Genomic DNA, 18,215 nt, shown 5'->3' on the forward strand with positions numbered 1-18,215 from the left:
TACTAAACACAAAATAATGAGCCAGGTGTCGTAGCACATGCCTGTAATCCGAGCTACTTGGGAGGCTGAGACAGGAGAATCGCTTGTACTTGGGAGACAGAGGTTGCAGTGAGATATGGTTGCGCCATTGCACCTGGGCAACAAGAGTGACACTCTGTTTCCAAAAAAAAAAAAAAAGTAAACAGTATAATTTGATCTGAGTATTTTAAATTTTAGTTCAGGAAATAGAAAGCATTATATAATGCAATTCTGTTTTCCATTTTGAGACATTTATCAAAGAGTTGACTTCTACTTGGCTTATCTTTAGCATTTTTTCAGCTCTATGAAGATAAATATACAGTTGGGGAAATTAACTAAATATATCTAAATCTTACAGATTTATACGTGACATTTTCTGCCAGTTCTTCATCTGTCTTATTTTATGTTGCAGTTTTAACAATATATTTATTTATTTATTTATTTAATTATTTTACTCCTGGTTCTACTTCACAATTATTTTGAGATTACACTTTAATACTATATCAAATAAAGAAATGGTCTCTCAATAGGGGACTGTTTAAACTATGGTACAGCTACATCACAACACAGTGAAGCTGTGATGCAGCTATTTATTCAAAAATAAAGTAGTTAATTTTAATATAATTCTACTTTTTCACATTGTAGAAATAAATACTAAGGGTGGTTTGTGAAACAGCAGAGTAAATGGACCCCTAGCTAGAAGAGTCATAAACCTTGAATTTTTCTCCCATTTCTACAGACAGGTACCTAATTACAAGCCTCTTCGCTTTTCTAGAGAAGTGGAGCTGAACAATACTTTCTAAAGGCTCTATACATATTCTGTCCTGGTCAACATTTTTAGAAGGAGTGAGCAATATTGGAGAGAACTTCACAAACTTGAATTGTGATCTTAATCTAACAAGAAGAAAGTTAATAGGATAAATGTAAAGCCCTCTGTTAGATGCCCAGACTCCGTAGTATAAGTGTGAATTGATGAGAAAATGGTAATATGGCTTAATATGAAAAGGATTTGATATTTCATTATTTTTATGTTTAATAAGAGTAAATAATGTAATATGGCTATTAATAATACTGAGAGTTGGGGTCATATTAATGGAATATATATCAAGAGCAACAAAATGCTAGTTATGCCTCATCTCTACTGTGATGGTCAAAACCGCTGTTGTACTGTACTGAAAAGGAGTATTAACCAAATCAGGTCATGAGGAAAGTAGCCATCATGGTGAGGAGCTGAAAGTTATGTCTCATAGCATAGTAAAGGAACTAGAAATATTTAACTTGGAGGAGAGAAAACACGGAGCAATCGAAAAGTTATCTTTGCATATCTGAAGAGCATCATATTAAGAGGTCTCAGCAGACAGAACAAGAGACCTGTGGGTAGAAATTGCAGTGAAACTAATTTTAGCTTAGATTGATAGAATCTTGGTTATAGTTAGTTATGGTTATAGTTAGTTGCAAAACTTTCAAATGCCTTTACTTATCTCCCTTTTATAGCTGAGTTTCAAAAAATCTCATACATTAAATGATTTATACAAAGTCATACAGCTAGTAAATTCTAGAGACTCAGCCTAGGTTTTCTGATTCCCAAGTTCAGCAATCATTCAGATACATCACATTTGCTTAAAAGGGATCTTTCAGTAATGGAAGTTGGTTAAAAAATTAAAAATAAAGGAACGGATTGCCTCATGAAGCCATGAATGCTAGGAGAGGTCCAAAAGATACTGGTAAACAAATAGCCCAGGATGTTGTAGAGGAAATTTAGTTTTCTGTGAAAGTTTGAACTTTGAATTCCAATATCCCTTCCAATGCTGAAATTGCCAACAAAAATCTTGGAAATCTATGAGGATTTTAGATAAATGAAGGACTAAAAGAAAAAGTCAAGGATTTGTCTGTAAAAGATATTTAGTTAGATTAATTTTCCCAACTGTGTATTTATCTGAACAAAACTTCAGGAGGGGAGTGTGGAATGATAAATAAAAGCCAGGATGGAAACCAATAGGATACTGGCTTGTTCTGGAACAGTCTATTTAAGTTGGTAGGAAAAAAAATCCTTTGAAAAGAAACTAAAAATTTTTTTAAAGTAAGAATATGCTTTAGGTGTGGCTAAGGTTCACATATGTCTTGGTTTGTTCCTGCCAAAATATATATTATTTTTATAATATCAACATATTTTGATTGGCAACTATTTTCTTTTTTAGCGTTTTCCTATCTGAAGCCCATGCACGACTGAACTTAAGGAACAAAGTGCTTAAAGAAGATGTGCTGATTGCAGCCTTACTATTTGAAACATCCCTCACATTGAAATATGGTAATGGATTCAATTATTGATGATTACTACAAATAACTTTATTTAACCTTAAATATTCTTAATTGGTTAAATTAAAATGTTACATATATTTTTAAAATATTATTTTAAAGAATAACAAATCTCTACCAGGTAAGGCCTGTTTTAATTTGGGCATTTATTAACTGTTTCTGGGTAGTATCATCATCTAATATTAAATTCCTTATTATGCATGATTGCTTTCATATTTGAACTTTTGCATTGCTGAAAGAATTCTGGGGGGAAAAGTACTTAATACAACACATAAAATGATTTTAATTTATCTTCCTTTTAAAATAACTTGGAACATTTAGATTTCAAACAATCCCCCACAGCAGAGTTAGGCAAGATAGCAAAAGAAAATCTGATCATCAGCTGGGTGCAGTGGCTCACACCTGTAATCCCAGCACCTTGGGAGGCCGAGACAGGTGGATCACAAGGTCAGGAGATGGAGACCAGCCTGCCTAATATGGTGAAAACCCATCTCTACTAATAAAGTACAAAAATTAGCTGGGTGTGGTGGCAGGTGCCTGTAGTCCCAGCTACTTGGGAGGCTGAGGCAGGAGAATCGTTTGAACCTGGGAGGTGGAGGTTGCAGTGAGCTGAGATTGTGCCACTGCACTACAGTCTGGGCGACAGAGCGAGACTCCATCTCAAAAAAAAAAAAAGAAAAAAGAAAAGAAAATTTGATTATCTTGTATCAACACCTTCACCGAATTTCTAGTTTTAATACTATGTCTATAGCATTTAATTTTTTGAAATGAATGGCGCTTATTATGCTTTTGCTAATAAACACACAAAAGAGGCTTTTAAGGTAAGGGTAAGGAGAGTTATTCTCCCAAAGTTCTTGGTTTAATTAGATGAGACATTAATTTTGATTAGCGATACCATTCTTCAAACCAAACCTTGGTTCCAGCCCTGGGATTTAAAGAATGTATTAACACTAGCTTTTCTGTGTGTATGTGTTGGTGATTACATTTGCTTTAAATTACATTTATATTGTAATACCTGTTTGCAGAGATTCATTCGAATATTAGAACTTTGTTCTATAATTATTTAAAGTTCTATAAATTGTTCTATAATTGTCTTTGTTCTATAAATATCAAGCATTCTTAACCTAGGATCCATAGATGCTTGGTATAGGGACTTGTAAATCCCTAAATCATATACAAATGTACATGTGTGTGTGCCTTATACATTGTTTCCTAGGAACATAGAGCATAATTTTTATGAAATAGAGATTTATGGCCCCTAAAAGAGGTTAATTATCATCCTGAATTAGTTTTATTTACCAAAAGAGAATAACGCTGTTTCCCAACCAATACTAAATAGTATTTAGGAAGGATATATACATGTTTTTCATTTCAATTTGCTTTATCTTTTTTAACTAGCATTTCTTTTTAAAATTATTATTATTATTTATTATTATTATTATTTTTTTGAGATGGAGTTTCACTCTCGTTGCCCAGGCTGGAGTGCAATCGTGTGATCTCGGCTCACTGCAACTTCTGCCTCCCGGGTTCAAGCAAGTCTCCTGCCTCAGCCTCTCGAGTAGCTAGGATTACAGGCATGCGCCACCACACCCAGCTAATTTTGTATTTTTAATAGAGACGGGGTTTCTCCATGTTGGCCAGGCTGGTCTCGAATTCCTGATCTCAGGTGATCTGCCTGCCTTGGCCTCCCAAAGTGCTGAGATTACAGGCATGAACCACCGCACCCCACCTATTTGTTTTATCTTTATGTTCTGGGTTACATGTGCAGAACATGCAGGTTTGTTACATAGGTATACATGTGTCATGGTGGTTTGCTGCACCCATCAACCCGTCATTTAGGTTTTAAGCCCCACATGGTATTTGTCCTAATGCTTTCCTTCCCCTTGCCCCCCAGACCTTCAACAGGCCTCAGTGTGTGATGTTCCCCTCCCTGTGTCCATGTGTTGTCATTGTTCAACTCCCACTTATGAATGAGAACATGTCGTGTTTGGTTTTATGTTCCTGTGTTAGTTGGCTGAGAATGATGGTTTCCAGCTTCATCCATGTCCCTGCAAAGGACATGCACTCATTTTTTATAGCTACATAGTATTCCATGGTGTATATGTGCCACATTTTCTTAATCCAGTCTATCATTGATGGGCATTTGGGTTGTTTCCAAGTCTTTGCTAATGTAAATATTTAGTGCTGCAATAAACATACACGTGCATGTGTCTTTATAGTAGAATGATTTAAAATCCTTTGGGTATATACCCAGTAATGGGATTGCTGGATCAAATGGTATTTCTGGTTCTAGATCCTTGAGGAATTGCCACACTTTCACAATGGTTGAACTAATTTACACTCCCACCAACAGTGTAAAAGCATTCCTATTTCTCCACGGCCTCACCAGCATCTGTTGTTCCCTGGATTTTTAATGATCACCATTCTAACTTTTGTGAGATGGTATCTCATTGTGGTTTTGATTTGCATTTCTCTAATGACTAGTGGTGATGAGCTTTTTTCATATGTTTGTTGGCTGCATAAATGTCTTCTTTTGAGAAGGGTCTGTTCATATCTGTTGCCCACTTCTTGATGGGTTTTTTTTTCTTGTAAATTGGTTTAAGTTCCTTGTAGATTCTGGATATTAGACCTTTGTCAGATGGATAGATTGCAAAATTTTTCTCCCATTCTGTAGGTTGCCTGTTCACTCTGATGATAGTTTCTTTTGCTGTGCAGAAGCTCTTTAGCTTAATTAGATCCCATTTGTCAATTTTGGTTTTTGTTGCAATTGCTTTTGGTGTTTTAGTCATGAAGTTTTTGCCCATGCCTATGTCCTAAAAGGTATTGCCTAGGTTTTCTTCTAGGGCTTTTATGGTTTTAGGTTTTACATTTAAGCCTTTAATCCATCTTGAGTTAATTTTTGTATAATATGTAAGGAAGGTGTTTTAGACATGAAGTCCTTGCCCATGTCTATGTCCTGAATGGTATTGCCTAGGTTTTCTTCTAGGGTTTTTATGGTTTTAGGTCTAACATTTAAGTCTCTAATCTGCCCTGAATTAATTTTTGTATAAGGTGTAAGGAAGGGATCCAGTTTCAGCTTTCTACATATGGCTAGCCAGTTTTCCCAGCACCATTTATTAAATAGGGAATCCTTTCCCCATCTCTTGTTTTTGTCAGGTTTGTCAAAGATCAGATGATGGCTGGGTGCGGTTCCTCACACCTGTAATCCCAGCACTTTGGGAGGCTGAGGTGGGTGGATCACGAGGTCAGGAGATCGAGACCATTCTGGTTAACATGGTGAAACCCCGTGTCTACTAAAAATACAAAAAATTGGCCGGGCGTGGTGGCAGGCGCCTGTAGTTCCAGCTACCCAGGAGGCTGAAGCAGGGGAATGGCATGAGCCTGGGAGGCGGAGCTTGCAGTGAGCCAAGATCACGCCATTGCACTCCAGCCTGGGTGACAGAGCAAGACTCCATCTCAAAAAAAAAAAAAAAGATAAGATGGTTGTAGATGTGTGGTATTACTTCTGAGGGCTCCGTTCTGTTCCATTGGTCTATATCTCTGTTTTGGTACCAGTACCATGCTGTTTTGGTTACTGTAGCCTTGTAGTATAGTTTGAAGTCAGGTAGCGTGATGCCTCCAGCTTTGTTCTTTTGACTTACAAAAGCCAAAGTTGACAAATGGGATCTAATTAAACTAAAGAGCTTCTGCACAGCAAGAGAAACTACCATCAGAGTGAACAGGCAACCTACAGAATGGGAGAAAATTTTTGCAATCTACTCATCTGACAAAAGGCTAATATCCAGAACCCACAAAGAACTCAAACAAATTTACAAGAAAAAAACAAACAACCCCATCAAAAAGTGGGCGAAGAATATGAACAGACACATGTTCATATTCTTTTCTTCTCAAAAGAAGACACTTACGCAGCCAACAGACACATGAAAAAATGCTCATCATCACTCGCCATCAGAGAAATGCCAATCAAAACCACAGTGAGATACCATCTCATACCAGTTAGAATGGCGATCATAAAAAAGTCAGTAAACAACAGGTCCTGGAGAGGATGTGGAGAAATAGGAACACTTTTACACTGTTGGTGGGACTGTAAACTAGTTCAACCATTGTGGAAGACAGTGTGGCGATTCCTCAAGGATCTAGAACTAGAAATACCATTTGACCCAGCCATCCCATTACTGGGTATATACCCAAAGGATTATAAATCATGCTGCTATAAAGACACATGCACGCATATGTTTATTGCGGCACTATTCACAATAGCAAAGACTTGGAACCAACCCAGATGTCCATCAACGACAGACTGGATTAAGAAAATGTGGCATATACACACCATGGAATACTATGCAGCCATAAAAAAGGATGAGTTCATGTCCTTTGTAGGGACATGGATGCAGCTGGAAACCATCATTCTCAGCAAACTATCGCAAGAACAGAAAAGCAAACACTGCATGTTCTCACTCATAGGTGGGAATTGAACAATGAGAACACTTGGACACAGGAAGGGGAACATCACACACTGGGGCCTGTCGTGGGGTGGGGGGAGCGGGGAGGGATAGCATTAGGAGATATACCCAATGTAAATGACAAGTTAATGTGTGCAGCCACCAACATGGCACATGTATACATATGTAACAAACCTGCACATTGTGCACATGTACCCTAGAACTTAAAGTATATAAAAAAAAATTAATACATTGAACTTTATCAAAATTAAAAAAAAAAAAAAGATGTAAGGAAGGGATCTTGTTTCTGTTTTCTGCATATGGCTAGCCAGTTTTCCCAGTACCATTTGCTAAATAGGGAATCCTTTCCCCATTGCTTGTTTTTTGTCAGGTTTGTTGAAGATTATCAATTTGCTTTATCTTTACATGCTTTTACTATTCTATGTTTAAGACCACATTTCATTAAATCTAAGACACATTATTCTATGTGAAGTAAAGAAAAAATTTTGCCAATTTTACCATGCCATGCCATCAATTGTTAAGATACAACTGGAGTACAGTAATAAGATGAAAGTATATGTCTTTGAATTGAAGAATTACAGTATTATTATATTAAGGACTCCTATGATAGAATATGACTGAGTATCTATGTATGTATGTATGTATTTATTTATTTTTGAGACAGTCTCACTCCATCACCCAGGCTAGAGTGCAGTGGCACAATCTTGGCTCACTGCAACCACCATCTCCTGGGTTCAAGTGATTCTCCTGCCTCAGCCTCCTGAGTAGCTAGAATTACAAGCATGCACCACCATGCCCAGCTAATTTTTGTATTTTTAGTAGAAATGGGGTTTTGCCATGTTAGCCAGGCTGGTCTCAAACTGTCAAGACCTCAAGTGATCCGCCTTCCTTGGCCTCCCAAAGTGCTGAGATTACAGGTGTGAGCTACCACGCCCAGCCATATGGCTGAATATTTTAACTTCATGACTGATACAGTTAGGCTTTGCATCCCCATCCAAATCTCATCTTGAATTGAAATTCCTATAATCCCCAAATGTCAAAAGAGAGACCAGGTGGAGGTAACTGAATCATGGGGGTGGTTTCCCCTATGCTGTTCTCATGATAGTGAGTTCTCACAAATCTGATGGTTTTATAAGGGCTCTTCCCACTTCACTTGGCAGTTCTCCTTCCTGCTGCCTTGAAAGAAGGTGCCTTGCTTCCCTGTCACCTTCTGCCATGATTGCAAGTTTCCTGAGGCCTCCCCAGCCATGCTGAACTGTGAGCTAATTAAACCTCTTTCCTTTATAAATTACCCAATCTTAGACAGTTCTTTATAGCAGTATGAAAATAGACTAATACAGTAAATTGGTACTGCAGAGAGTGGGGTGCCGCTATAAAGATACCCAAAAATGTGGAAATGACTTTGGAACTGGACAACAGGCAGAGGTTGGAACAGTTTGGAGGACTCAGAAGCAGATAGGAGGATGTGGGAAAGTTGGAACTTCCTAGAGACTTGTTGACCAAATGCTGATAGTGATGTGGACAATGAAGTCCAGGCTGAGGTGGTCTCAGGTGGAGATTAGGAACTTGCTCAGAACTGGAATAAAGGTGACTCTTGCTGTGCTCTACAAAGAGAGAGACTGGTGCCATTTTGCTTCTGCCCTAGAGATCCGTGGAACTTTGAACTTGAGAGACATAATCAGAAATTAGAACTTATGGGAAGCAGAACATGGAAGTTTGGAAAATTTGCAGCCTGATTATGCAGTAAAAAGGCAAAAACTCATTTTCTGGAGATAAATTCAAGCAGGCTGCAGACATTTGCATAAGTAACGAGAAGTCAAATGTTAATTACCAAGACAATGGGGAAAATGTCTCCCGGGCATATCAGAGGTCTTCGTAGCAGCCCCTCCCCTCACAGGCCCAGAGGCCTAGGAGGAAAAACGATTTTGTGGGCCAGGCGCAGGGCCTTGCTGCTTTGTGAATATCAGGACTTGGTGCCCTGCATCCCAGCCTTGGCTCAAAGGGGCTAACGTATAGCTCAGGCTGTTGCTTCAGAGGGTGCAAGCCCCAAATCTTGGTGGCTTACACGTGGTGTTGGGCCAGCAGTTGCACAGAAGTCAAGAATTGAGATTTAGGAACTTCTGCCTAGATTTCAGACAATGTATGGAAATGTGTGGATGTCCCTGCAGAAGTTTGCTGTAGGAGTGTAGCCCTCATGGAGAACCTCTGCTAGGGCAGTGAGGAAGGGAAATGTGGGGTTGGACCCCCAACACACAGAGTCCCCACTGGGTACTCCCTAGTGTAGCTGTGAGAAGAGGGCCTCTGTCCTCCAGACCCCAGAATGGTGGATTCACTAACAGCTTGTACTGTTACCTAGAAAAGCTGCAGACACTCAGCACCAGCCTGTGAAAGCAGTGGGGAGAGGGGCTGTACCCTACAAAGTCACAGGGGCAGAGCTGCCCAAAGCTGTGGGAGCCCCTCTCTTACATCAGCATGTCCTGGATGTGACACATGGAGTCAAAGGAGATCATTTTGCAACTTTAAGTTAGCCAGGCACAGTGGCTAACACCTGCAGTCCCAGTACTCTGGGAGGCCAAGGCGTGTGGATCACCTGAGGTCAGGAGTTGGAGACCAGTGTGGCCAACATGGTGAAACCCTGTCTCTACTAAAAATACAAAATTAGCTGGGCATGGTGGCAGGCACCAATAATCCCAGCTACTTGGTAGGCTGAGGCTGGAGAATCGCTTGAACCCAGGAAATGGAGGTTGCAGTGAGATGAGATCATGCCATTGCACACCAGCTTGGCCAACAAGAGCAAAACTCCATCTCAAAAATAAAAATAAAAATAAAAATGACTGCCTCACTGGATTTTGGACTTGCATGGGGCTTGTAGCCCCTTCATTTTGGCCAATTTCTTCTATTTAGAACAGGTGTATTTACCCAATGCCTATACTCCTATGGTATTTAGGAAGTAACTAACTTGCTTTGGATTTTAGAAGCTCATAGGTGAAAAGGACTTGCCTTGTCTCAGATGAGACTTTGGACTTGGACTTTTGGGTTAATGCTAGAATGAATTAAAACTCTGGGGGACTGATTGGATTTGAAATGTGAAAGGGACATGAGATTTGGGAGGGGTCAGGGTGGACTGATATGGTTAGGCTTTGTGTCCTCACCCAGACTTCATCTTGAATTGTAATCCCCATAATCCCCAAATGTCAAGGGAGAGACCAAATGAAGGTAACTGAATCATGGGGGTGGTGTTCTTGTGATAGTGAGTGAGTTCTCATGAGATCTGATGGTTTCATAAGGGGCTCTCTCCCCTTTGCTTGGCACTTCTCCTTCCTGCCACCCTGTGAAGAAGATGTTTTGCTTCCCCTTCACCTTCTACCATGATTGTAAGTTTCCTGAGGCCTCCTCAGCCATGCTGAACTGTGAGTCAATTAAACCTCTTTCCTTTATAAATTATCCAGTTTTGGGCAGTTCTTTATAGCAGTATGAAAATGGACTAATACAGTGACTATTTTGTCAAGACTTTCTTGAAGTATTTACTGAGGGAGGCTGAGCGTGGTGGTTCACGTCTGTAATCCTACAACTTTGGGGGTCCGAGGCAGGTGGATCACCTGAGATCAGGAGTTCAAGACAAGCCTGGCCAACTTGGTGAAACTCCATCTCTACTAAAAATACAAAAATTAGCTGGGCCTGTTCCCAGTTGCCTATAATCCCAGCTATCAGAAGGCTGAGGCAGGAGAACCACTTGAACCCAGGAGGCAGAGGTTTCAGTGAGCTGAAATGGTGCCACTGCACTCCAGCCTGGGAAACAGAGTAAGACTGTTTCAATAAATAAATAAATAAACAGCATTTATTATTTTGGGAGGGAGGGAGGGAGAAAAAACCATGTGAAGATTTTTTTTCACTTTTAGTTACTTTTCATAATGAATTTCAGTTAGGTATATTGAATTTTTTTTTCAATTTTTTTTTAGACAGAGTCTCGCTAGGAGGCGGAGGTTGCAGTGAGCCAAGATCATGCCACTGCACTCCAACCTGGGTGACAGAGGGAGACCCCATCTCAAAACAAACAAACAAACAAACAAAAAACTTCTTGAAATTTAAAGTGCTACTCCAGTGAACACACAAACGATAAGAAAGCAAAACAGCCTTACTGCTGATATGGAGAAAGCTTTAGTGGTCTGAATAGATCAAACCAACCACAACATTCCCTTAAGCCAAACCCTAATCTAGAGCAAGGCCCTAAGTCTCTTCAATTCTATGAAGGCTCAGAGAGGTAAGGCAGCTGCAGAAGAAAAGTCAAAAGCTACCAGAGGTTGGTTCATGAGGCTGAGGGAAAGCTACCATCTCTATAACATAAAAGTACAACATGAAGCAGCAAGTGTTGATGGAGAAGCTGCAGCAAGTTACCCAGGAAATCTAGCTAAGATGATGATGAAGGTGGCTACACTAAACAACAGATTTTCCATATAGACAAAACAGCCTTCTATTAGAAGAAGATGCCATCTAGGACCTTCATAGCTAGAAAGGAGACTTCAATGCCTGGCTTCAGCGGTTCAAAGGACAGGCTAACTCCCTTGTTAGGAGCTAATACAGCTGCTGACTTTAAGTCAAAGACAATGTCCATATACTAGTCTGAAAATTTTAGGGCCATTAAAGAATTATGCTAATCATGATCTGCCTGTACTCTAGAAAGGGAACAACAAGGCCAGGATGACAGCACTTCTGTTTACTGCATAGTTTATTGAATATTTGAAGCCCACTGTGAAGATCTACTGCTCAGAAAAAAAGGATTCCCAGGGCTGGGTGCGGTGGCTCATGCCTGTAGTCCAGCACTTTGGGAGGCCGAGGCAGGTGGATCACAAGGTCAGGAGTTCAAGACCAGCCTGGCCAAGATGGTGAAACCCTGTCTCTACTAAAAATACAAAAATTAGCTGGGTGTGCTGGCAGGCACCTGTAATCCCAGCTACTCGGGAGGCTGAGGCAGAGAATTGCTGGAACCCGGGAGGCAGGGGTTGCAGTGAGCCAAGATCGTACCATTGCACTCCAGCCTGGGTGACTGGGCGAGACTCTGTCTCAAGGAAAAAAAAAAAAAAGGATTCCCTTCAAAAGATTACTGCTCATTGACAATCCACCTGGTCTCCCAAGAGTTCGAATGGAGATGTACAAGGACATGAATGTTGTTATTATGCCTGCTAACATGCTTTCTGCAGCCCCTGGATAAAGAAGTAATTTCAACATTCAAGCCTTGTTATGTCCATCACTGCCACGATTCCTCTGATGGAGCTGGGCAAAGTCATTGAAAACCTTCTGGAAAAGATTTGCCATTCTAGATGCGATTAAGAACATTCATGATTTATGGGAGGAGGTTAAAATATCTACATTAACAGGAGTTTGGAAGAAGTTGATTCCAGCCCTCCTGGCTGACTTTAAGGGGTTCAAGACTTCAGTGGAGGAAGTAACTGCAAATGTGGCGGAAACGGCAAGAGAACTAGAATTAGAAGTGGAGCCTGAAGATGTGACTTAATTGCTGTAGACTGATGATCAAACATGAATAGATGAAAAGTTGCTTCTTATGGATGTAAAGAAAGTGGTTTCTTGAGATGGAATCTATTCCTGGGGAAGATTCTGTGAACATTGTTGAAATGACAACAAAGGATTTAGAATAGTCCACAAACTTAGTTGATAAAGCAGTGGCAGTGTTTGAGAGGATTGCCTGCAATTTTGAAAGAAGTTCCACTGTGGGTAAATATGCTAGCAAACAGCATCATCCTAAAGGCCATCAATGATAGACTGGATAACAAAAATGTGGCCTAGCACCTAGTGATCATTCAATAAATATTTATTGACTCACAGATTGGAAAAAAGATAATGAATATTTAGTTCAAATAGTGATAATTATGAGGCATATTATGAGCACATATAACACACTATAATTTTAATACCTCAATCCTCAAATTATAATTAACCTCAAATTACCTTTACAGTTTTAATATATACAGCCATACCTCAGAGATATTGCAAGTTCAGTTCCAGATCAAAAAAGTGGTTCAGTTCCACAAAAAAGTGAGTATCACAATAAAGCAAGCCATGTCAATTATTTGTTTTCCCAATGTACATAAAAGGTATGGAGAATGGTATGGAGAATGGTTAAGAGCAGAAAGTGGGAGACTAGTTGTTGTAGTCCAGTTAGTTGATAATGAGAGATTCGACTAGGTAGAGTCAGTAGAAATGAAAAGAAATTAGTGAATTAGAGATACACATTAGATGCAAAAACCAATAGGTCATGCTCATGAACTAGATTTAAGAGTTGGGGGTAGGGGAAGGGAGGAGAGGGAGTAATTAAGGAAAACTCCCATGTTTCTGCCTTGAGCAGCTGGGTGGATAATCATGCCAATTACCAAATCTGGGGAGAACGAAAGAAAAAGACCTGGGAGAAAAATCAAATTATAGATATAACTTTGAGATATTCTATAGGCTGAGCACAGTGGCTCATATCTGTAATCTCAGCACTTTGGGAGGCCAAAGCGAAAGGATTGCTTGAGTCCAAGAGTTTGAAACCAGCCTGGGCAACATAACAAGACCTTAATTTTAAAAAAATAATAAATGGCCAGGAGCGGTGGCTCACGCCAGCACTTTGGGAGGCCGAGGTGGGCGGATCACAAGGTCAGGAGTTCAAGACCAGCCTGGTGAAACCCTGTCTCTACTAAAAAGACAAGTAGGCCGGGCTCGGTGGCTCAAGCCTGTAATCCTAGCACTTTGGGAGGCCAAGAAGGGCAGATCACGAGGTCAGGAGATCAAGACCATCCTGGCTAACACGGTGAAACCCCGTCTCTACTTAAAAAATACGAAAAACTAGCCAGGCGAGGTGGTGGGCACCTGTAGTCCCAGCTACTTGGGAGGCTGAGGCAAGAGAATGGCATAAACCTGGAAGGCGGAGCTTGCAGTGAGCTGAGATCCAGCCACTGCACTCCAGCCTGGGTGACAGAGTGAGACTCCGTCTCAACAAAAAAAATAAATAAAAAAAAGACAAGTAGCTGGGTGTGGTGGCAGGCGTCTGTAATCCCAACTACTCGGGAGCCTGAGGCAGGAGAATTGCTTGAACCCGAGAGGTAGAGGTTGCAGTGAGCCAAGATCATGCCACTGCACTCCAGCCTGGGTGACAGAGCAAGACTCCATCTCAAAAAAAAAAAAAAAGTTATATATATGAATTTTTGTTCATTCCTACTTAAGCAGTGGAGGAAAAGAGTATATATATAGCTTTTTTTTTTTTTAAAGGAGATATCCTACAGATATATCAATACAGAGATAAAAGAATCTGGAGCTTAGAAAAAAGTTCTAACCTAGGAATATAATTTAGGAATCACCAGCATAGAGATGGTACTCAAAGCCAAGGAATGGATGAAATCGCCTAAATAGAGACTAGTGGGAACCCCAGGACTGCCCTTGAAGATTCCAGTATTTATACGGGGTTGTGGAGGAGGAACTAACAAAGGAGGCTTAGGAGCAGTAGCTAGAATATAGAAAGAAAATCGTGTTGTGTGATTTTCTAAGAAATGAGAGTTTTTCCAGAAAGGGGCAGAGTGGTCAACTGAATCACATGCTACTGAGAGTTTGAGTGAGATTCAGTTTGGTAACCTAAAGGTTGTAGGTAGCCATGATCAAAGCTATTTCAGTGGCGTGGGAATGGAGATGAGGCTACGGAGACAGCACACATAGACAAACTATGAAGATGAGGAAAAAAATGAGGGAATCACTGGAGAAGGATGTGTGGTTCAGGAAGGAATTTTTTTTTTTTTTAGATAGAAGGTATAAAATCGTATGATGTGCAGTAGAGAGTAAGCTAGTAACACTACAGAAAGACAGGAAGATCAACGAGTGAAGTACAAAAAGGGTGAGAGGGGATAGGATCCAGGGTACATGTATTGGCCTCTGATAGATGGGTCATTTATTCATTTTACAGATGGGAAGAAAACAGATACAGAACCAGGTTAGGTTTGTAAGTTTGGCCATATACTTTACTTGATGTTATCAGCTGAAAATGAAAGGTTTGAGGAGGAAAGAATGGAATGTAATATCATTGTTGGGGCTACAAGAGAAGTGTCTGAGGGAAACTCAGCAGGCTTGCCAGGCAGGTGATCGTTTAGAGTTACTGTGATTCACTTAAAGGGAAAAGAAGAAATGCCAGTTGTGTGATTTTCTGCCTAGCAGCCTTCGTGCCAGCACAAGGTGAATGGTTGGGTTCGTGCAGAGTTGAGGTTTTGATAAGTGAGTGTGGCAGAGTGGTGCTGAGGGGCAAAGGAGTGGGGGGACTGACTAAAGGGAGGGACTTTTAAGCTGGTTAACGAAGAAAGTGAATTAGAGAAAGCAGATTGGAGGTCTCTGAAGTAGACCTGAAACATTTGAGCAAGTGAACTGGAAGCACAGGAGGTAGAGTAGGGGAGTGGGTTGTGGTTTTGAAGTGAGTGGGAACTCAAGGGTTTGAAGTAAGTTTCTGGTGATATTAGTTTCCTGTGACTGTGGGATGTATGGCTGAGGCGGAAGGGAAAGGTGGGACATCGCAAGGGAGTTAAATGGGTCATCCACATGAAAATCACTGAATGTCAGGTATTAGGGAAGAAAGGAAGATTTTGAGCAAAGTGCTGAGAGCTGCTGGTTGACTATAGAAGGAGAAGGACAGTAAAACCAGGTGGCACTGAGCATCAAAGGAGAAAGGATTTTTACCAAAAGGGAAGCATGGGCAAGAATGGTCTGGAAGCAGCAGAGGGGCAGCAAGCTAGGCTCTGATTATGTCTTGTGACACTGTGTATATGGGATGTTTGGGAAAAAATAGCTTCATTTTGGAGAGGCACAAGGAAAGCAGTGTTCTTAAGGGATAGTAAGCTTTCAGAGAAGGTCAGGTAGGAAAGGAAGCAGTCAGAAGTCTGAGGCTGTTCTTATGAGGCTCTAGGAAGGTGGGCACTGCCTGGCACAGTTGCTAGACTGTATTCTTGGCCTGTCACATTAAGTACTTGTTCAATGAATTAATGAATAAAAGAGAAGAGCTTATCTCCTCATGGTCAATTTTTAAATTGAAGTAAAATATACATAAAATCTACTTATTTTAACTATTTTAAAATGTTCAGTTCAGTGTGTTAAGTACATTCACATTCACACTGTTGTGCAACCATCACCACTGTTCGTCTCCAGAGCTTTTTCATCTTCCCAAACTGAAACTGCGTACCCATTAAACAATAACTCCTCATTTCCTCCTCTACTCCTCCTGGGAACCATCACTCTACTGCCTCTATGAATTTGACTATTCTAGGTACCTCATATAAGTGGAATCATACATTTGTCCTTTCATGACTGGCTTATTTCACTTAGCATAATGTTCTCAAGGTTCATCCATATTGTACATGTATTAGAATTTCCTTCTTTTTAAGGCTGAATAATATCCTATTGCATGTAAATACAATGTTTTGTTTATCCACTCACCTGTCAATGGACATTTCTGTTGCTTCCACCTTTGGCTATTGTGAATTACACTGCTATGAACGTGGGTGTGCTAATATCTCTTTAAGACCCTGCTTTCAATTCTTTGGGTATATACCCAGAAGTGAAATTGCTGTATCATACAGTAATTGTTTACTCTTTTTGATGCCGCCATCCTGTTTTCCACAGTGGGTGCACCATTTTCCATTCCCAACAGTGCACAAAGCTTCTAATTTCTCCACATCCTCTCCAACACCTGTCATTTTGTTTTTTATTTTTATAATAAATCTTTGTGGGTGTGAGGTGGCAACTCATCGTAGTTTTGATTTGTATTTTCGTAATGATTAGTGATGTTGAACATCTTTCTCATGTGCTTATTGGTCGTTTGTTTTTCTTTAGAGAAATGACTTTAGTTCTCCGCCTATTTTTTAATGATTATTTTCTTACTGTGGATTTATAGACCCCTTTATCAGAGATATGATTTGCAAGTATTTTCTCCCATTCCATTGGTTGTCTTTTCACTGTTGGTTGTATTGTTTTATGCAGTTTTAAATTTTGATGTGGTCCCATTTATGTATATTTTCTTTTGGTGCCTGTACTTTTGATGTCACATTCAGGAAATCATTGCCAAATCCAAAGTAAGTCTGTCCTTTCCCCTAGAATGGCCTTGAAACCCTTCCATAGATTTATGTTGTCTGCCTTTATGTGAATGGGTTAAACAACTGAGAAATGTACTACAATGTCTTTATCTTTGATCATCCACTTAACATTTATCAAATAAAGATTTGTGTTTCCCTACTTTCCAGTACCTTTTCTCCCTACTCCTGTCACCTCCTCACATCAGTAGTCAGCTTCAAAACTATAATGACTATTTCAGAAGACAAATTTCTAGTTCTAAACTTTATAAACATCAACATACTTCTTCCATTGGCCCTAGTACCAATGTTTGTGCATTTACTGAACCTGCTTTCTGGGTTTCAGAAAACAAGAGTCAGAGTTCAATAATGATTATTGAAATACTCTTCTGAATAGGTCAAAACTTAATTTTTTAACTTTTATTTTTCACAGAACCACATGGGCTTGGGCTTAATTTGTATGATTCCAATAAAATATTTTGGTTGAAAATGTGATTTCATATTTGTCATTTTAAGCAGTATTTGTCATTTACACTCTATTATCTTCTTCATTTAGGGGCCACTGTATTTTGTGTTGCTCCGAATGCAGTATTTCCATTTGAACTGTATAATGAAGAATACTTAGAGCAAAGGGATCTCTATCTAACTCAGTGCCAACAACAGCTGGAACAATTTATTGCCACATATGGACCTGGGACAACTATTTTCTCTAGTGATGAATAAACAATTTGAGGAATTTTTGTTCATTCCTACTTAAGCAGTGGAGAAAAAGTGTGAGTATTTTGAGAGTGACTTTGAAGTAATGCTTTGATAATACTTTGTACAGGAATATATTACAATACTATTTTTAAAAATATAAAATATAGTCCCCTCAAAACTAATTGCTAATGTGATAAATACTAATCCAAACCTCTAAAATCAACAGAATTTTAAAACTTAGAACAATGTGGACAATTTAAAGTGATAAAGTTGTCAAGGAGAATACTATAAACTGGTTAGCCCAGAATACCAGTGGTGAACAGATAAAAATGTAAAGAATGTTGCAATTTAAGCAGTGTGTAAAATGTCAACCTTTATGTAGTTCACTCTACTGTCACAAGATGGCAATAACTCTTTACCTACAAATTAAAACATTTTTCTTCACTAGTGAACTTGCTAAACTCATGACTAAATATTTTATATAACCCCAAGTTTCAAATGTAAGGCCTTTTCATGCTTTATTGCTAGCATGCCCATTACATACTACTGTTTTAGAAGACCTAAATCTGGAATCAGGAAAAGCCTTGGAAGTTTTCATGTATATGCCAGGTTAAATGAAAAAAAT

At 39.6% G+C, this 18,215-nt stretch overlaps 1 protein-coding gene across 1 annotated transcript in view; it reads left to right on the forward strand.

Moving 5' to 3' along the window:
• MCMDC2 (minichromosome maintenance domain containing 2) overlaps positions 1–17,882 on the forward strand; it is a 57,030-nt gene extending 39,148 nt beyond the window's left edge. The window contains 2 exon segments of the mRNA XM_033202755.1: positions 2,217–2,326; positions 17,448–17,882. Coding sequence (XP_033058646.1) covers positions 2,217–2,326; positions 17,448–17,614 — 277 coding nt within the window. The 3' untranslated portion in view covers positions 17,615–17,882.
• Positions 17,883–18,215: the final 333 nt, after the last annotated feature.

Source organism: Trachypithecus francoisi, unplaced genomic scaffold (assembly GCF_009764315.1).
Source record: "Trachypithecus francoisi isolate TF-2019V2 unplaced genomic scaffold, Tfra_2.0 Lachesis_group7, whole genome shotgun sequence".
In the NCBI taxonomy this organism is placed as follows: Eukaryota; Metazoa; Chordata; class Mammalia; order Primates; family Cercopithecidae; genus Trachypithecus; species Trachypithecus francoisi.